Source organism: Eublepharis macularius, chromosome 5 (assembly GCF_028583425.1).
Source record: "Eublepharis macularius isolate TG4126 chromosome 5, MPM_Emac_v1.0, whole genome shotgun sequence".
NCBI classification, from domain to species: Eukaryota; Metazoa; Chordata; class Lepidosauria; order Squamata; family Eublepharidae; genus Eublepharis; species Eublepharis macularius.
The window spans coordinates 6,748,135-6,766,335 of record NC_072794.1 but is presented as its reverse complement, the minus strand read 5'-3'; the positions used below and the strand labels follow the sequence as shown (position 1 = coordinate 6,766,335).

Sequence of the window (18,201 nt, the reverse complement as noted above, 5' to 3'; positions counted from 1 at the left end):
TACAGAGGCAAGGAACTTGTGCCCCATATCTATCTATAGAGTACATTTATATCCTACCCTTCCTCCATGAAGTTCAGGGTGGCATACATGGCTCTCCCCTATAATCCTGCAAAGTAGGTTAAGCTGATAGAGATTGATTGGCCCAAGGTCCCTCAATGTGCTGCATGGCAGAGATTGAAACCTGATCCTAAACATTACACACTTGCTATCAAAATCCATTCTTGTTATCTGCACTTACAACATTGGCCACCTTGCTGCAGCTTTTCAAGGTCTGGATGGCGAAAGATGATGATACATTCTCCATGGAGAGACCATTCACCATGGCGATCTTGTCACGGTTCCTGCTGACAGGACAGAGGAGGAGGAGGAAGGGAAGAATGCTGGAGACAGGAATGTCCTTCTCCTGCTTCCCAACAAGAGAGATAATTTTCTTGTGATCCCTCCTCCCAAGCTATCAGCTAAATTACTTTGACTACCCCCAAGAACTTGAGAATCACTCCAAGAACTCCCATCTCTCTCATCCCTCGTCAGCAGCAGGGAAGTATTCAGTCACTCACAGGAGTCGACCATCAGCTGGCCCCCCCGGCACTACATCGGAGATGATAATTGAGGTGTCTCCATCAATGTTGTTGGGACGGTCCCGGCCACCTGAGATAGCAATGCCAAAGCCCTTTCGGGGATCCTGCATAAGAACAGAAGAAGTCTTGTCCAAGGACAGCAAAAGTCAGGAGGCACTTGGCTGTCTGGCTTTCCCAATCAATCCTTGTTAAAAGATATTTTGCAGGAGGCACTTCCAGGGCAAAAAGGTCTGTGTGATAACACTTCAGTGGGAAAAGTCACAAGGCCTCCTGTATTATGTGCACATGGCATCAGAGAATGCAGATGATGCAATAACCCCTCCCCCCATTTGTACGCCGTCCAAATACCCGAAATAACCTTAAGGTGGTTTATGACCAATCAAATTGCAAAACAATAAAATGGATTCATATACACAATTTAAATGGCTAGAAATACAGACTCAACCAACAAAGCACTGTGTGCAACATCCTAAATGTTTTCTGCTCTGTGTTTTAATTAAGTGTTGGATATAACTTGTTCGATGCTAACATCATCTGTGCCCTGCAGATTTTGTTGGTTTGAGAGCCCCCTTGAATTTGTGGAGATAAGACAGGGTATAAACATTTAAAATAAACTAATCAATCAATGCATTAATGAAGTTCTTAAATCAATTTTCAGCATTTAAAAAAATATTAAGGCTAGTCTTTTTAATACCTGCTGAGAAAAAAAATTAAAGAAGTTAGTTGGCCAAGTTCCTTCTCTCATTCTCTCATGTGGGTATCACCAGTGAGAAAAACCTGTACTAGAGGTGGGCACAAACCAAAATATGAACCAAAGATGGTCACGAACTGGGGTGTTTGGTTTTTTTTGGGGTCTGTGAACCGAAGGTTCGTTGGAGGGCACTTCTGACGAACTGCATCAAACTGCGACAATTTTTAGGCCTGTTCGTTTGTTTTGTTTTTCATCACTGCAAACCAATCAGTCAATTTCCTAGGCAATGGAGGGGGGGCTTTATGCAGACCTTCTGCTGCCCCGGAAGTGACGTATTCACAATTTCATGCTGGTTCGTGGTTTGTTAAATGCAACAAACCACGAACTGCAATGAATTGCTATTTTCCCAGTTTGTGCCCATCTCTAACCTGTACCTCATCCCAACCAGTCTGGCTTCAGGAGTGGAGAAAACAACTTTTGGTCTTTTACGGCATCCTTGACACTGCTTATTAATCATGCTTTTGGGGAGTTCACAAACCAGTGGTTCATTGGAGGGCATTTCTGACAAACCACAATAATTTTTAGGCCGGTTTGTTTTTCAGTTCGTCACTACAGGACAGCCTGGCACCAATCAATCAGTTTCCTAGGCAACAGGGGGGATGGGCTTTCTGCAGACCTACAGAAGTGACATATTCACAAATCAAATGAACTGGTTTGTGAACTGGGCAATTTCATGCCAGTTCGTGGTTCGTGAAACACAACGAACCATGAACCACAATTTTCCTGGTTTGTGCCCATCTCTAATTTCCAGAGTTAAACCCTTCCTTTCAACAATATCATCTAGATGACCCTTTCCATGAATCCTATTTTGGAGGTTCTGGACATCAGCTTCCTGCCTAGGATCTTAAATGACTCCCCACGAACACACAACTACTTTTCCTAACTTGATTGGTGTTGATGTAACTGCGATCACTTATTCCTCCTCCACTGCTACCTACTAGGGGTGTGCACGCTGGAAATATTCGGATTTCCTGCTTCAGGTTTACCGAAGGGTTAAATTGCAGCAGCAGGGAAACGGGCATTTAAGCTTGAAGCTTCCCGAAGCATTACGAATGCATGCTGGCCCCAATTCGGAAATCCCAAAGCTTTCCGGATTGAGTCTGATTTGGGTATTTTACCCAAATCGGATTCCCAAAGTGCAAACCCCTACTACCTACCAGCATGTAGAGGTGTGTGATCCAGCATTTATATACCTGTCATATACACAGATTTATGCTGACATAGTATAATCCGACTATGCAGGCTCAAATTAGAGAACCCTAGATTAGGTTGAGAAGCCGGATACTAATGGGCTGGATTAAATGAAGTTAATTCAGTTTTATCTGTGAAATGCTGTTGGCTTACTTCTCCAAGCTTTTTGCCCCCTTTTCTTTCCAGGCACAGGGGGAGGCAAGATCATTTCCCTCGGCCTGTGCCCTCATAGTTCCCCATGTTCTTGGCTGGCTCCTCTCCCAGCCTCTCTGCCTGCTGCCTCCTGGCCCCCACTGCCTTCATGCTGCTCTCCTGCTGCAGAGCTTGCCTCAGTGCTTCAAGCTGCTCTGCCTCTGCTGCCTGTTTTTCTCCATGATGGCTGTGGAATCCCTCCTTCACCCCTGAGTTCCAAAAGAACCCTTCAAGATGCTGCTGGCGGCTGCTGCCTTTTCAACTCTGTGGCTTGCCCAGCAAGCCTAACCCCCGCCTTGCTTAAGTTTGGTTTTGGTGGGATTCTCTGGTTTTGCATTGCTTCCCTTGTTTAGTTCTGTTAGGCTTTGTTGGGTCAGCTTGCACTGGGAGTGGAACTTGCATTGGGATTGGCTTTTGGCCAGGGGCTGCCTTTGCTTAAGGTTTCTTTGTGTGGAAAGTCTGGGAAATGTTTCCCCCGTAAGAAACAATGGAGACTGGCTGGGGGCAGTCCCTGGAGAGAAACATTGGAGAGCGGCTGTGGGTACCTTCTTCAGGGCACACTGAGGCCCAATCTTCCTGAACCGGGGGGGGGGGGGTCCTTTAGTGGACAGGAAGTAGCAGGTTCCCTGCAAATTTGGTAGTTTGCTTGAAAAATCTGCCCCCGGCCCAGTGGATAGTTTTTTGGCAGAATAAATTTGGGATTCTCTAATCTTACCAAATCAGATTAGAGACCTGGATATCAAAGATACCAAATTTTATGGTATTCCTGGTATCTAAATCTAGATTAAACTGATTTGTTGGGGGTGCACAACCCTACCAGCATTTGATGTCTGTAACCTTTGTGTCAGACACTCAATTCATCAGCTATTCAAAATGGCCATCACAAATCCACACAACAGAAATGTTGTACATATAAAAATACTCACTTTATTGAGTGTCACTGTGTACTGTTCCCAGATCACCATTTCCTCCATCTCTGCAACCTAAGACAACCAAAGAGGCGGGAAATTTATAAAAACCAGATCAGAGATAATACAATTTTCTCTCCTGCAGTAACATTTCCAAACAACTGGTTGTTTAACACAAATCAGTATGTAGAAATTCTGTTATTAGTCTCTTTACCCAGTTCCTTATACACTGTTTACTTCTGTTCTCCCTCTGTTTTTTCCCTTCAGGATCTTGCCAAGCTGCACTCTTTCCTCAGCCACTGTGCATCCCAGTCCCCAAATCCTTAGATTTTCCAATTTTCTAAAACCTTCTCACAAAACAAAACCAGTCCCCACATATGCAGACACTTTAAACACCGGCCAAACTGACAAGTTCCCCTTCCCTCACAGAAGCAGACAACTTTGCTTCCATCCTGAGCACTCAGAACATTGTGAACTCAGAGCCAAGCTACAAGTGACAAATTACACTTGCCTGGCAAGTGAACAGACTCACCTGTTCACTTTGGCAAGTGAGGAATACACGTGAATCTGTTCACTTGCCAGGCAAGTGTAATTCGTCACTTGTAGCCTGGCTCTCAGTTAACCAGCAACAGAGTCTTTGCCAGCATTATAGCAATACATGCCCATTGTATGTGGAGAGTTTGATTACCATGCAAAACACTGAAATATAAAGCCAAACCCTATCAACACTTGAGAAACAATATGGGGTTAGAGAACCAGATTAGGATCTTGGCAACCTGGGGTCAAATCCCTACTGTGCTATGAAACTTATGTATTATTTTATTTATTTAATTTGACTTCCATTCCGCTCTCCCCGAAAGTGGGCTCAGAGCGGATTACAACTCCCCCCCTCCGCCCCACAAATCACACAGGCTAGCATAAGAAAATAAAAACAATAGTATACAGTACATTAAAACAGCAGCTCACATATTTCCCAGCCCTCCAAAACTAGCAAAATGTGGGGCAGGGTGGCTGGTTGATAAGGCAGCAGAACCAGAGGGGCATACACACCCCTACGGCAGGAGGCCTGTTCAATGGCTCGCCTGCGTCAACAGCCATATGCCTGGCAGAACATCTCTGTCTTGCAGGCTCGGCGGAATGATAGCAAATCCTGCTGGGCCCGGATCTCCTCAGACAGAGGGTTCCACCAGGTTGGTGCCAGGACCGAAAAAGTCCTGTTCCTGGTTGAGGCAAGGCGAACCTCCTTGAGGCCAGAGATCACCAGTAATGTCTACCTGCTGAACAGAGCACCCTCTGGGGAAGTTGGCAGCAACCTTGGGCTAGTCATTCTGCCAATCTAGCCTACCTCGCAAGGCTGATGAGAAGATACAATGGGGAAAGGAGAGCCTTTGCTCCTTGGAGAAAAAGTGTGGTAAAAGTGCACACTATGCAAAAGCATGTGGACCCTATAATTTGCACATCTCCCTCTCTAGGCCTGAGCTTGCTGGCTGCCACGTCTGTAATGTGCCTGAGCCAGACCTGCAGTCCTTTTTTTGGCTGCCCTGCCCACAATTACCGCCTCTCCCAAACAGGAGCAAAGTCTCCCCAAGAGCACATTTGGAAAGTCTTACAGACAGGGACAGCTTGGGCACCAGTAACTTCACATTTCTGAGGACCCCGGCCTCAATACTGTACCAAAGGCAACTATAAACAAGGGCTTCATCCTATCCTGCGGCCATTCAAAAGCAAACTTCCACAGGCCAAAGAGGGGAGGCCAGATCTGAATTTCCCTTCCAAATGACAGAAACAAAAGCAGCCCGTTTTTTAAAAAGGCATTTGTACCAAGACCTCCCCCAAAATGCAAACAGCAACAGGAAAAAAAACCAGGATTTGTGACACCAATTCTCAGTAAAAGACAGCACCCAAGAGCCAAAACACACGTTAAGAAATACCTAGGTTCAGCACGTGTTCTCTTACCTCAAGCTTTGCCGGGATCTGTAGGCGTCCTAGAAGCTTAAAGTTTAGCATTTACAGAGCAGCAGGGAGGGAAATACAGGCGCCTGTATTTCCCTTCCCCTTCCTGCTGCTCTGTAAATGCTAAACTTTAAGCTTCCAGGACGCCTACAGATCCAAGCAAACTTTGAGGTAAGAGAACAAGTTTAGCATTTACAGAGCAGCAGAAAGGGGAAGGGAAATACAGGCGCCTGTATTTCCCTCCCTGCTGCTCTGTAAATGCTAAACTTTAAGCTTCCAGGACGCCTACAGATCCCGGCAAACCTTGAGGTAAGAGAACACGTGCTGAACCTAGGTATTTCTTAACGTGTGTTTTGGCTCCAAGTTGCTCAAGGGAGGGCACAGAGAATACTGTCTATTTTAAAACAGATAATTATCTATATAGTACTATCCGTATGTGTGGCAGTTTAGAAACTAATGTTAACAAAAAGGTACATTTCCTGCCCCAAGGAGACTCCAGTCTGCTTCATGGCATCTGAAGATATCCTTGGCTTCAGAAGAAAGATCCAGCAAGGGTGTATGCAGGGCTTTTTTTCAGGGGAAACGCGGTGGAACGGAGTTCTGGAACCTCTTGAAAATGGTCACATGGCTGGTGGCCCTGCCCCCTGATCTCCAGACAGAGGGGAGTCTAGATTGCCCTCCATGCTGCTTGGCGGTGCGGAGGGTAATCTAAACTCCCCTGTCTGGAGATCAGGGGGCGGGGCCACCAGCCATGTGACCATTTTCGCCGAGGGCAACCCACTGAGTTCCACCACCTCTTTTCCCAGAAAAAAAGCCCTGGGCGTATGTGTATAAAGATTTGCAGGGGCAGAGGGAGACCATATCCCCACAGATTTAAAGGCCTGTGCTTTAATAGATAATTAATATATCCAGGAATAAAATAGCAAAATGTGGAAATGCAGTATATTTTGTGTTCTTTTATATATCAAATCATCACAACAATCATCCTCCTAATTTTGTAAAGAGAAGAGATGTTCCTTGGTCCTCCTGATTTAAAATTTTGGTACCTGCACCTTTCAAAAATCACTTTCACTGATTATATCCAATATAGTGTTGCCACCCTCCAGGTGGGGCCTGGAGTTCTCCCAGAACTACAGGTGATCTTCAAATGACAGAGATCAGTTCCCCTGAAGGAAATGGCAGCTTTGGATGGAATCACATCCCCGCTAAGCAATCACTCTACCCCAAACTCTGCCCTTCCCAGGCTCTGTGCCCAAATCTCCAGGACTTTCCCACACCAGAGTGGGCAACAATAGTCCAATAAATTTTATTTTAAATTAGCATTTTACTTTAAATTAGCATTAAAAAGATGAAAATGGTAGTCCACCAAGAAAACGATTGTCTCATCCTACAACATAAAAGCCAAACCGTGTTCCCAACGACTTACTTCTTATCCTGGCGTAAGCGCACTGAGGGGTCTGCAGGTGCGCCGTCGTGAGAATAAGATTTGAGTCGTTGGGCGGCAGGCCTCTGAGGGGCTGTGGAGCCGGTGGAGGCTTAGCGCAGAGCAGCCCCCCCCCCATTACCTTCCTGCCACCTCTGGAGCAGCTGCGGGCTTCCCTGCCGGCTCTGTGGCCTCTCAAAGGTCTGCCTGTGGAAGCCAGCAGGGAGGCACGGCATGGGATTGCCCGGCCCGTTGCAGGGCGGGGCAGCTCGGCCCAGCATCACTGCTAGAGCCTGTTGTATTAAATCACAATGGGCTTTAGTGCTAGTATGTATTATAAAGCTGAAGAAAGGACACCATCAAAAACAAGAGCAGTAAATATGGGGGAGTCAAAATGCCTGTAAATGCCTGACAGCCAGTGTGGTGTACTGGTTAGAGTATCAAATTAGGATCTGAGAGACCCAGGTTCAAATCTCTCCTCTGCCACGGAAGTTCACTGGATGAATTTGGACCAGTCACAAAAAGTTAACCTACCTCCCAGAGTTATTATGAGAATAAAATGAAGAATGATGTAAGCCACCTTTTACTCCTCATTGAGGAAAAAGATGGAGTATAAATGAAATAAATAAAATAAATATATAAATAAATAAATAAACCCAAGTAATGTTTTTACCGGGGGCCTAAAGATCAGCAGGCTTTTTGTATAGCAGGGGCACACAGAGTCGTCATGCCATGTGGGGTGGGAGATTCCTTACAAAAGACCCACATAATTAGCCTTCGACCATTCAAGTTCAGTTATATAAATATAACAGGTGGGGGACCTGCAAAGACTTGCAGGGGGCATTTTGTTGTCCTCTCTCCTACGCTTTCCTCTTTCACTTTCCTGCCAGCCCCCATAGCCTCTCCCCTTTTCCTACTTTTTCTCTCCTATCCCACCCACAAACCAACCTATGTTTATCTGCCTCCCTGTCTCCAGCTTTCCTTCCATCCCTCCCCTGGCAGCTTACACCAGCTGGAACTATGGCCCAGTGGCATAGTGGTGGCCACCAAACCCAAATGTGCAATCGGGAACCTGCAAGGATTGTGGGGGCACCTCATTTCCCCCTGTAATCCCCCCCACACACTATTTCCTCTTTCGCCCCTCCTGGCAACTCCTTTCCCTTCTTTTTTCTCCCCTTCCCAGTACCAGAAACGTACCTTTTATCTGCCCCCACCCCCATTTTTGGCTACATTTATTATTTATTCACTTCATTTAAACCCCACCTCTCTCCACAACGAAGACCCAAAGCAATTTACATCATTATAACAAATTAAATAACAAATTGAAATTGAACCCAGACAAGACTGAAGTGATGCTTGTTGGGAAGGCAGAGATCTTGAAGGACACTGTACTCCCCACTTTCAATGGAGTTCGTTTGACCCTTGCAGACTCAATTAAAAGCCTAGGACTTATACTGGATCCAGCACTCCTACTAGAAAAAAAAGTCAAGGTAGCTACAAAAAATGCTTTTTACAACCTCACTCTAGCCTGGAAGATGGCTTCTTTTCTCGACACAGCTGACTTGGCCACCTGGATCCATGCTACGGTAACATCAAGACTTGACTATTGTAATGCACTATACATTGGTCTCCCATCTAAGTTGACTAGGATGCTCCAATTGGTGCTAAATGCTGCGGCTCGACTATTATCAGGAGCGAGCAGGAGCTTGAACATCACTCCCATCCTACAGACACACCATTGGCTACCTATCAGTTGCCGTGCTCAGTTCAAGGTATTGATTATTACATACAAAGCTCTTCACGGCCTTGATCCAGCATACCTACGGGATCGCCTCCCTCCCTATGTCCCTCCACAGCAGCTTCACTCATCTGAACAGGGTCTCCTACAGGTGCCAGGCTGCATATGGGCAAAATCAACAGCAGCCTGTACACGGACTTTCTCTGTGGTGGCCCCTACCCTGTGGAACAGTCTGCCTGAGGAGGTCAGGAGAGCCCCTACACTCCTGGCTTTCCACTAACAATATAAAACTGAATTATTCAAAAAGGTCTTCTTCTTAGCTACGAGGGCAGTATTGTAGGAAAGGGGACCCAGATATTTCGCTAATAAGTTAGGAACATAGATTTCACCATTATGTTGCCTTACATATTATCTGTTGCTTTAAATATGTACTCCTATATCCTACCTGTGCTTCATGTTGTTTAATGTAAGTCCTAGAATTGATTATGTTCTGTTTCAACAATTCTTCAACCCCATATTGGATCCTTACTAATACTATGTCTTTGTAAATTTGTATTCATTTACCCCATGACATTATGGAAATGTTCTTGACACTGTATAGAAATGCCTGCCGTTGTCCTTGCCACTGATTGTACTAATCTCACACTATGTAATCTGCCTTGAGTCTCAGTGAGAAGGGTGGCATATAAATAACATAAATAAATAAATAAAATTATAGTTGGTCCATTTTGTCTTCACAACAACCCAGTGAGGTAGGTCAGGCTGAGAATCTGTGACTGACCCAAAGTCACCTAGTGTCAGTCCCTGGCAGTTGGGTCCCCATGTTCTCCACAGTTAACACACAGATGTTCCAGTTGAAGTAACTTTATTAGAGATCCATTCAGTACAAAGTGCATTGACAGTTGAAATTGGCAGAAGTGATGTATGTGGGGCTATCAATGTCAGTTATAGGGAATTTTCCCGCCTTAGGACAGAGAACCGTGGTGGTGGTGGTGTTGTAGCAAGACATTGTTTTAGAACAGACAGTGAGAAAGATGAACTTATCTTAGGTTCTCAGGAGAAGCATACCATGAGCCAGCTTCGGCTGACTATCAAGGATACTTGCACAGTGGGGCGAAAAAGTGAAAGTAAACATTTGTAAGATAACCCTTTGGCATGTACCAATAAAGAACTTTCCACTCTCAGAAGCCAGAGGCAGAACTCATATACAGTCATGGCAGATATGCAGGGACCATATATGACATACTGCCCTCCCCAAGAGAGCCCTCCCCTTTTCATAAAGGACCTGGTTTGTTTGGGTAAGCCTTATGGAATTTATGTACAGTTTGGGAGCATTAACATCTGAGGCTTTTACCCATTCCCATTGTCCTTCATCAAAGTGCTCCCAGCTAATTAAGTAAAACAATTCTCCCCGTTTTAACTTAGAGTCCAGGATGTCTTTCACTTCATAGTGCAGCCGTCCATCCATTATGGGGGCGGGGAGGAGTTCCTCAATCTGGATGTCATCTGTCAGGTTGGGGCGCTTTCTGCAGGTGGCTAAAATGGAACACGGGGTGGACATGTTTTAAGCTCTTGGGGAGAGTTACCTCTACAGTGACTTCATTTATTATCTTTTTTACTGGAAAGGGTCCCAGAAATTTCCACCCCAGTTTTTTGCTGTGTTGCTCCCCTCTTAGGTTTTTAGTGGAAACCTACACATGATTGTAGTTTCCGTGGAGCTGATCATTTTTATCAGCTTCTCTTTTGTAATCCTCTTTGGCTTTTTCCAAAGTTTTTTTAATTACTTCCCATCGAGTCTTTAAGGTAGACCACCACTCTTTTAAGTCCCCCGGTGCGTCGTTGCTTGGGGTCTTTACAAAGGGCATTGCTTTGCCCTCATAACCATGTACTACCATAAAGGGGGAGGCTCCTGTGGAACTATGAATTGTGTTGTTATAATAATATTTGGCAAAACTCAGAAAATCAATCCAATTGTCTTGTTGGTAATTAATGTAGCACCTTAAAAATTGTTCTAACACTTGGTTAACTCTTTTGGTTTGCCCATCAGTCTCGGGATGATAGGTGGAGCTAAGTCCTTGTTCAATTCCAGCCCATTTCAATAGCTCCTGCCCGAAGTTAGCAACAAACTGGACTCCACGGTCTGATATCACCTTGTCCGGAAACAAGTGTAGCCTGACTATCTGTTGTATGAACAGGTTAGCTAATTTCTTGGCAGTGGGAAACTTGGGAGCATGGAATGAAATGGGTTTGTTTTGAAAATAAATCAACCACCACCAGAACTACAGTCTTCCCTTTGGAGAGGTGAAGGTCAGTTATAAAATCCATCAAGATCACCAACCATGGTCAAGGGGGGGGGGTTTCCAGGGGCCAGAGGAAACCTGGCAGTTTTCCCCCTCTAATTTTCCCCATTAGGCACACTGGGCAAAATGATACATATTGAGATATATCTCTCCTCATGTTCGGCCACCAAAATTGTCTTTGTACTAAATGCAATGTCTTTAAATAGCCGAATTGGCGAGCTAGCTTAGAATCATGACAGTGTTTCAGCACCTTCCCCCTCAGACTAGCTGGCACATATAGTTTGCTGTGATGGTACCATCCACCCCCCTCTCCCTTTTGCAGTTCATTTTTGGGTAAGGCATCCCTCTCCTTTTCTGCCTCTTGTTTTGCTTTCTCCTCCCAGTCCATGACTGGAGGCTCAGTTTTCGTTTGTTTTGCCTGGCTCGGGGTGGTTAATGCCCCCCTGCCAATTGAGCCGGAGAGAACATTGTATCTATTACATCTTCTCTCTGGTTTTCATGTTGGGGCATGCACAAAAGGCCATCTGCCAGGAATTTAAATTTGTCAGGGAGGTGCTTCAGTGTGAAATTGAATTTAGAGAAGAACTCTGCCCACCAGAGGTGCTTAGTAGGGGTGTGCAAGGCCTGCCTGTTTTGGTAAACCTGATTCTGTTTTAACTGAATCAGAAAACTGTTTCGGTATTCAGGGAATACTGAAACGGGAAGCCGATTCGGTATTCACGTTTTGGCTTGATTCGGCCATTGTTTTCAATAAGAAAACCTCCCAGCTTTCCGGGAGTCGGGGGGGGCATTTTCTGTCCGAATCACACCAAACTTGGCGGAGTCCTTCTCCTAACTCTCTTCTAACTACCCCCCAAGTTTCAGAAAGATTGGTCTTTGGGGGGGGCATGTTATGCCCCCCCAAACAAGGTGCCCCCATCCCCCTACACTCTCCATGGTTGTCTATGGGGAAAACAAGTCATCTTTCTAGGTGGCTTGGGGTGGCATTTTGCAAGCAAAATGCACCCAACTTTCAGGGGACCTGCTCCCACCTGTCCTCCCACCCTCCACCAAGTTTCAGGCAGATTCCACTTCGGGGGGCCATTTTATGGCCTCCCAAAGAAGGTGACCCTATCCACCTCCACTCCACTATTCCCTATGGGGGAAATAAGAGAGGCTTGTCTGGCTAGGGGTGGCATTTTGCATGCAAAATACCCCCAAACTTCAGGGGCCCTCCTCCTACCTGTCCTCCCTCCAACAAGGCTCAAGCAGATACCACTTTGGGGGGCCATTTTATGCCCCCCCAGTTGGTTCTCCTGCCACACCACTTTGTCTTTCTACTGTGGGGAAGACTTCCTCACCGCAGAAACACATGGGATTGGGGCTGCCAATGGCCACAGCCGCAGTCCACCTGCACCCAAACTGCCAAATACCACACACACACCCCCCAAAACCTAACCTCCCCTGTCCTGTGGCTAGCCACTTTCTATTGATTCCTGTTATGGGAAAATCTCCTACAGCAGGAACCCACAGAATGTGGCATCTATGGCCACAGGCACAGGCCCCCTTTTAAATCTTCCCCCCCACAGCCCCACACTGACCCAAACACACCCTTCCCAACATTCCCACACCGGCCACTACCCCAGGAGCAGGCTGGCCAGCCGTCCCCCATTGTTCCCTGTGATGGCAACTTTTAAACTCTCTTTCCCCGGGCAATTATGCACAGCCCAGGGGTGCCACAATGGTGGGCACACTCCTGAGTGTGAGCTTGTCCCTGTGAAAGAGTACCTGAACCACAGACACCCTCCCCCAAATTCCCCCACCACCTACAGAGATGGCTGGCCTGCCAGCCCCATTGTTCCCTATGATGGGAACCAACTGTACAACAAAGAATAAAACACAAACACACACTGAATAAAGTTTAAAAACAATTATTTTCTCACTTTCAAAGTACAAGTAGGCAAAGCATTGTGACACATTACACCAGCAGTCCCCCCCCACAGAAAAATAACACAACATCAGAGAATCACAAAAACACGATTCCTGTCAAAAACACTTTATTTCTTTAACAGCTGTAGGTTACACAGTAGGGGGGCACGCCAAAGGGCGTGCCAGCAGTATCTTACACAAAAATAACACAACTCACTTCACATCAGAGAATCACCCAAAACACAATTGCTGTCAAAAACAGTGAAATGAGTTGTGTTATTTTGTGTAGTAGTCTGCTTTCATGCAGACATACCACTTAGCTGCCAAACCATCTAGCCGGGATCCACCTGGCTGGGGTCGTTCCGGAAGGTGTGGCCTCACTCTCAGAAAAACTCCATGGCTTGCATGATAAAATATCCCAGCTCTTCAGAGTCCCTGTCAAACCGGGCCTCTAATTTCCATAATCCATGCTGGGGTATTATTGTGGGGAGGGGCCCTCCTGGGGCAGCTGGTACCCCTACTGGTAGCAGAGCTGGGAGAGGTTGAGCCAGTGGCATGGGTTGCAGCAGTACTCCCCGGGTGGCAGAATAAAGCCCCTGGGTGCCACCAGTATCCCTCGTGGTGATAAGGGGGCCGGAGGTGGGACCAGCAGCCTGGGTTGTGGTGTTGCTCCAATCAGTACCCCTCCGAGCAGCAAGGTGGCCGGGCCCCCGGCTGGCAGCAAATGCTGCCTGTGTAGTCCTATTGGTGGCACCGGGGCTCTGGGCTGCAGCGGGGCAAACGGTCCCCCCTCTTGGTTGGGGTATGGTCGTTGTTCTCCCCAGTGATTCCCCCCAGATCTTTCGGCAATGGCAGGTGGGGAGGAGGGCACAGGGGTCTTAGCGGTCCCCCCGCTCGGTTCCCCCGATTACAGCTTCATCAGGCGCTGGGCCCTGAGGCATTTCCATCATGGACATCCGGTGCATCATGTCTTGTAGTCCTCTCACCACTTGCACCAAAGCCCTTTTCTGTTCGTTCCTCTCCCCCCCCCCGCCCAATACCACTCGCCACCGTTCAGAGTCAGTCTCTGGGGGATCTGTTGTGGCAGCTTTGGGCCCGATTTGGGCTGAATCAGGCTGCTGCGGAGTGCTGGAGGCCTGCACAATGATGTCACTTCCTGGAAGTGATGTCATCGTGCAAGCTGGGCACACACACACACGCATGAGAAACAAAAAAAAAGGTAAGTGTAAAAGAAAAAATAGATAAAACTTCCCACTTGGGGGGTGGGGGACCTGCCAACGCTAACCCTACCCATCCAGTGAAGTACCAGGGATTCTGACTGGCTGGTGATTATTTGGATTTGCATGAATTCAAAATCACAACGATTAGTTCAGAGCCCTAGAGGAGAACAGCCATGAAGGACATTAGTTTCTTAAAGCTACAGTCACTGCTTCTATTAGTGGGGCAGGGGAGAGACTCCCCAATGTTTTTTCTTTTACATTTCAGATTTTTCTGTATGCTTGGAGCTTTTTTTCAGGTTCACAGACGTATCTTGTCTCTTCATGACTCCAGTCTCTGGATTTAAATATCAACAGATTTGGCCATACTGAGAATTAGGTATGTTGATGATACTAGCAACTTCTGCTTGTGGGCTACCTGGAGGCATCTGATTGGCTATTGTGAGAGACAGGCTGCTGGACAGGAAGCACATTTTGTCTTATGATGGCTCGGGTACTGATTCAAGAGCCCCACCCCAGTGTTTTGCATTGATTTAGCACTGTGGGCGACGCTTCCCATGCAATACCAGCAAGATGCTATCAGCAATTGACGCAAAGCACTATCACCTTTATGCAGCAGGGTGCAAACAAAATGCTATCCACCAATAGTCCTGAAATGGTACAAACAAAAAAACAAAAAATCACAAGCCTGAAGCAGCTGAGGACTCATGTCCCCAACTGAAGCAATCTATCCGCTACTAATTTTGATCTTTTACTAGCTGCCAATTTTCTGTAAGCATCAATATTACACATGTAAAATTAGCTGGCCCCAAGTGGACAGAGTTTAATAATGCCTTCAGCCAGATACTCAAAACCATCACTGGCACACAACTATGTCAATCAGTGGATCAGCTGGCTTGATATCATGCTTTGAGCTGAGAAAAGCTTTTCTTTTGCTCTCTTGTTTCTTTAGAAAGACCTTAATTGGCAAGAGAATGCAGCATTCCAAGAAGCTCAGAGGAGAAATCCTGTAAACTAGGTCAATGCTGAAGAGAAGAAGCAGCAGCAGAAGGGGGGGGGGAGGGAGAGAGACTCCCCCATTCATGCCTTCCAAGAGAACTGGTTTCCTCAATGCTCCATCTCTTGAACTTCAAACCAGAAGAGAACCAGGCAGGGGATGGGACTGGAGGCCACTACATGGCACATTACAGAGATTTCCCTAGTTAAATAGGTTTAGCCAGAGATTTATATGTCAAAGCAGTAACTTGATGTGCCAAAATACCTGAGGGAGTGTGAGAAAAAATTAATGGAGGGCAGACCTACACACTCAACTATGCACCCTTTTTTAAACGACCAGATGTCAGGATTTCAGGCAATTACAAGCTGAACATGAGCCAGCAGTGTAATGAAGCTTCAAAAAAGGCAAATGTGATTTTAGGCTGAAGCCTAGTATTCAAGTAATAGGAAGTAATACTTCCACAGAGGACTAGGCAGGCTTACTCTGGAGTTTTGTGTCCAGTTCTGGGTACTATACTTTAAGAAAATTGTAGACCAAGTCCCCAACTTTTTTGAGCTTGTGGGCACCTTTGAAATTCTGACACAGGTTCATGGGCACAACTACAAAAATGGCTGCCACAGGAGGCGGAGCCAAATACACAGGGTGCAGGGGAGAAGATGGCAACACTGGTGGCAGCTGCCTCTGAAACAGTATTTTAACCTGCACATCCAATCAACTCTCTAGTGGCCAATAAGAGGCCCTCCTGGGCAAGAGCCCCAAGTGGTCCCATCCACTTCTAAAAACACTTGGTGGGCACTAGGAAAGGTGTCAGCGGGCACCATGTTGAGGATACCTGCTGTAGACAAACTGAAAAGTGTTTAGAGCTGTGCAATAAGGATGGCTGGAGTTTCAGAAGGCAAGTCATAAGTAGAAAGGCAGGAAGAATTGGGTATGTTTAGCATGGAGAAGACTGAGGGACATGAGTTCTTGGCTCTCGAGACTGAGAAAAACCACCTAGAAAACTCCTGAAAACCAGACACAGAACTGCAATGTAACAGCTTTATCCCAAACATTCCTCCACACAGGAGGCTGTCTGTTGCTTGAGTCACCTTTCTGGCCTTGGCTTCTTATGTAATATATTTACCTCTTTTCTTCCTGAGGGTACCCAAAGCAGCTTACAACATTAAGGCACATAATGTAAATAAAACAAACAGAAGGTCACTAAATATTATTTGGGCCATTTTTGAATTCAGTGGTTCAGCTAGGGATCCCAGGTCCTTTGGTGGGGACAGGGGAATCCCCCATTCCCACCCTCCACCACCCCCCTGCCAATACTCACCTGGCTGGAGGGAACAGGCCTCCTGGGAAAGGTGGGAGAACAGGCTTCCTGGGCACGCTCCTGGGGCAGTGCAACAAAGTCACTCACAGGAGGGACACAAATGGGCCTGTTGCAAAGCGTGTGCATGTTCCCAAGCATGTACAATGATGTCATTTCCCAGAAGTGACATCATCAGGCCAACTTGGGAGGGTAAGGGGACTTGGCAACTCTAGGTCCACCCCTTGAGGGCACAAGCCACAGGTTAAGAGCCAAGCAGCAAGAGCCCTTTGGTTTGTGCCTTTTAGCTTGAGCCAAAAGGCTCACAGCTCTGGCCATGCCAAAATCTAAACCTGGAGACAGGAAGAATAGAAAAACCATACTAACTGGGTGTTTCAACAGCAGCAATGATGTTCCTCTCACTCTTCCATCCTTGCTTCTTCTGATCCAGCCAGTCCTATCATGCTTGAGGGTATAGAATTGACTGCCCAGTTCTGGCAACCAGCAAAAGAGTGCGGAGGGTGAGATGCAAAACTGGTGTTGCCCAACACTGCAACATTAGTTGCAGATACAAAGCCAAAAGTATTACTGCAGCAGACTGTGCTCTAGGATTAACCTGAAACTCTATGGTTTTACCAAAGAGTTTTGGGTGAAACCTAGAGTGTGACATGACTTGTGATGTCACTTCCACCTTCACAGCCAGAAGTAATGTTGCAGAGTAAGATGATGCCATTATGGTTCCACCACCCCTGAGCAGCAAAGGGGGGACCACTGGCCAAGGAGGGGAGGTTGCCAGCCATAGCACGCAACCTGGCAGCCCTACTCGGTTACAACTGGAACACTGAGGTACAGAATTGCAGCCAACAACCTCATCCAGAAACTATGAGTCCTGCAACAAGTGACCCCTCTCTGGGCTTGCCTCCTTTGAATAGTGAGACATGTTCAGATTGGCAACTGACGCAGAAGTGGCTGGGTCTGAGAGCGGTTAGGCATACTACGAGTGACTATTTCTGGATGTATAAGGGAAGCTGACTCTGCCAATAAGTTTATGGCACCCATCTGCTTCTTGATCAAATTATCTGTTCCCCAAAGCAAATCCAATCCTGGCTTTCCTACACCTCAACAGAGCAGGAAGTGCTTCATAAGTGTCAGGATCTGCCATGCTGGGGAAATGTAGCCTGTGTAACGCCATATTAATTTCTGTAGTTGTTTAGTCTCTCTCCCCTCTAGGTTCCTTCAAGTACATTTCCATGGGAGAGGATGCTGCGTCTTATCTGTTTTCTTCTGAGTCGACCTTGGTGAACCAGTGTTCCCACAGAGAAGCTGCCTGCTATGTGAACTCTGGGGGGAGGCTGGGATCTGAGACTTTGAAGTGTACCAACTTTCATTTTGTAACTCATTCCTAACAAAGCTTTGCTCAGCCAGGATCTGCTTGGTCCTGGAATGTGGACATCTGGGCCTGAATGCTGTCTTTCTAATAAAACCTTTTGAAATCAAAAGACCTTGTCTTCTTGCAGAAGGGAGGAAGGCAGACTCTAGCCAACTGGAATGCCATAGCCTGACATTTTGTTAGGAATCCTTTGTTTTTCCCCAACGCCTCACCCAGGGAGGATGGATACCAAGGACGACTTGATTGATCCGTCTAATCCCGGCCTGGAGGATGGGGAACTCCCAGACCAGTCGCAGACGGTACCCGACAGTGACTCTGAGACTGTGCCTGATCCTAATATTAATGCCGTTCCGGATGGAGG

At 46.6% G+C, this 18,201-nt stretch overlaps 1 protein-coding gene across 4 annotated transcripts in view; it reads right to left on the bottom strand.

Moving 5' to 3' along the window:
- TJP3 (tight junction protein 3) overlaps positions 1 to 18,201 on the bottom strand; it is a 76,465-nt gene that overhangs the window by 35,995 nt on the left and 22,269 nt on the right. For 3 of the 4 annotated variants that reach the window (XM_054979942.1, XM_054979944.1, XM_054979940.1), the window contains exons 2-4: positions 3,639 to 3,695; positions 558 to 682; positions 239 to 344 (exon numbers count right to left, since the gene is read on the bottom strand). In XM_054979942.1, the coding sequence (XP_054835917.1) occupies positions 239 to 344; positions 558 to 682; positions 3,639 to 3,686 (279 nt within the window). In that variant the 5' untranslated portion in view covers positions 3,687 to 3,695. The remainder of the gene's footprint in view (positions 1 to 238; positions 345 to 557; positions 683 to 3,638; positions 3,696 to 18,201) is intronic. The other variant, XM_054979941.1, reaches the window with a different exon arrangement.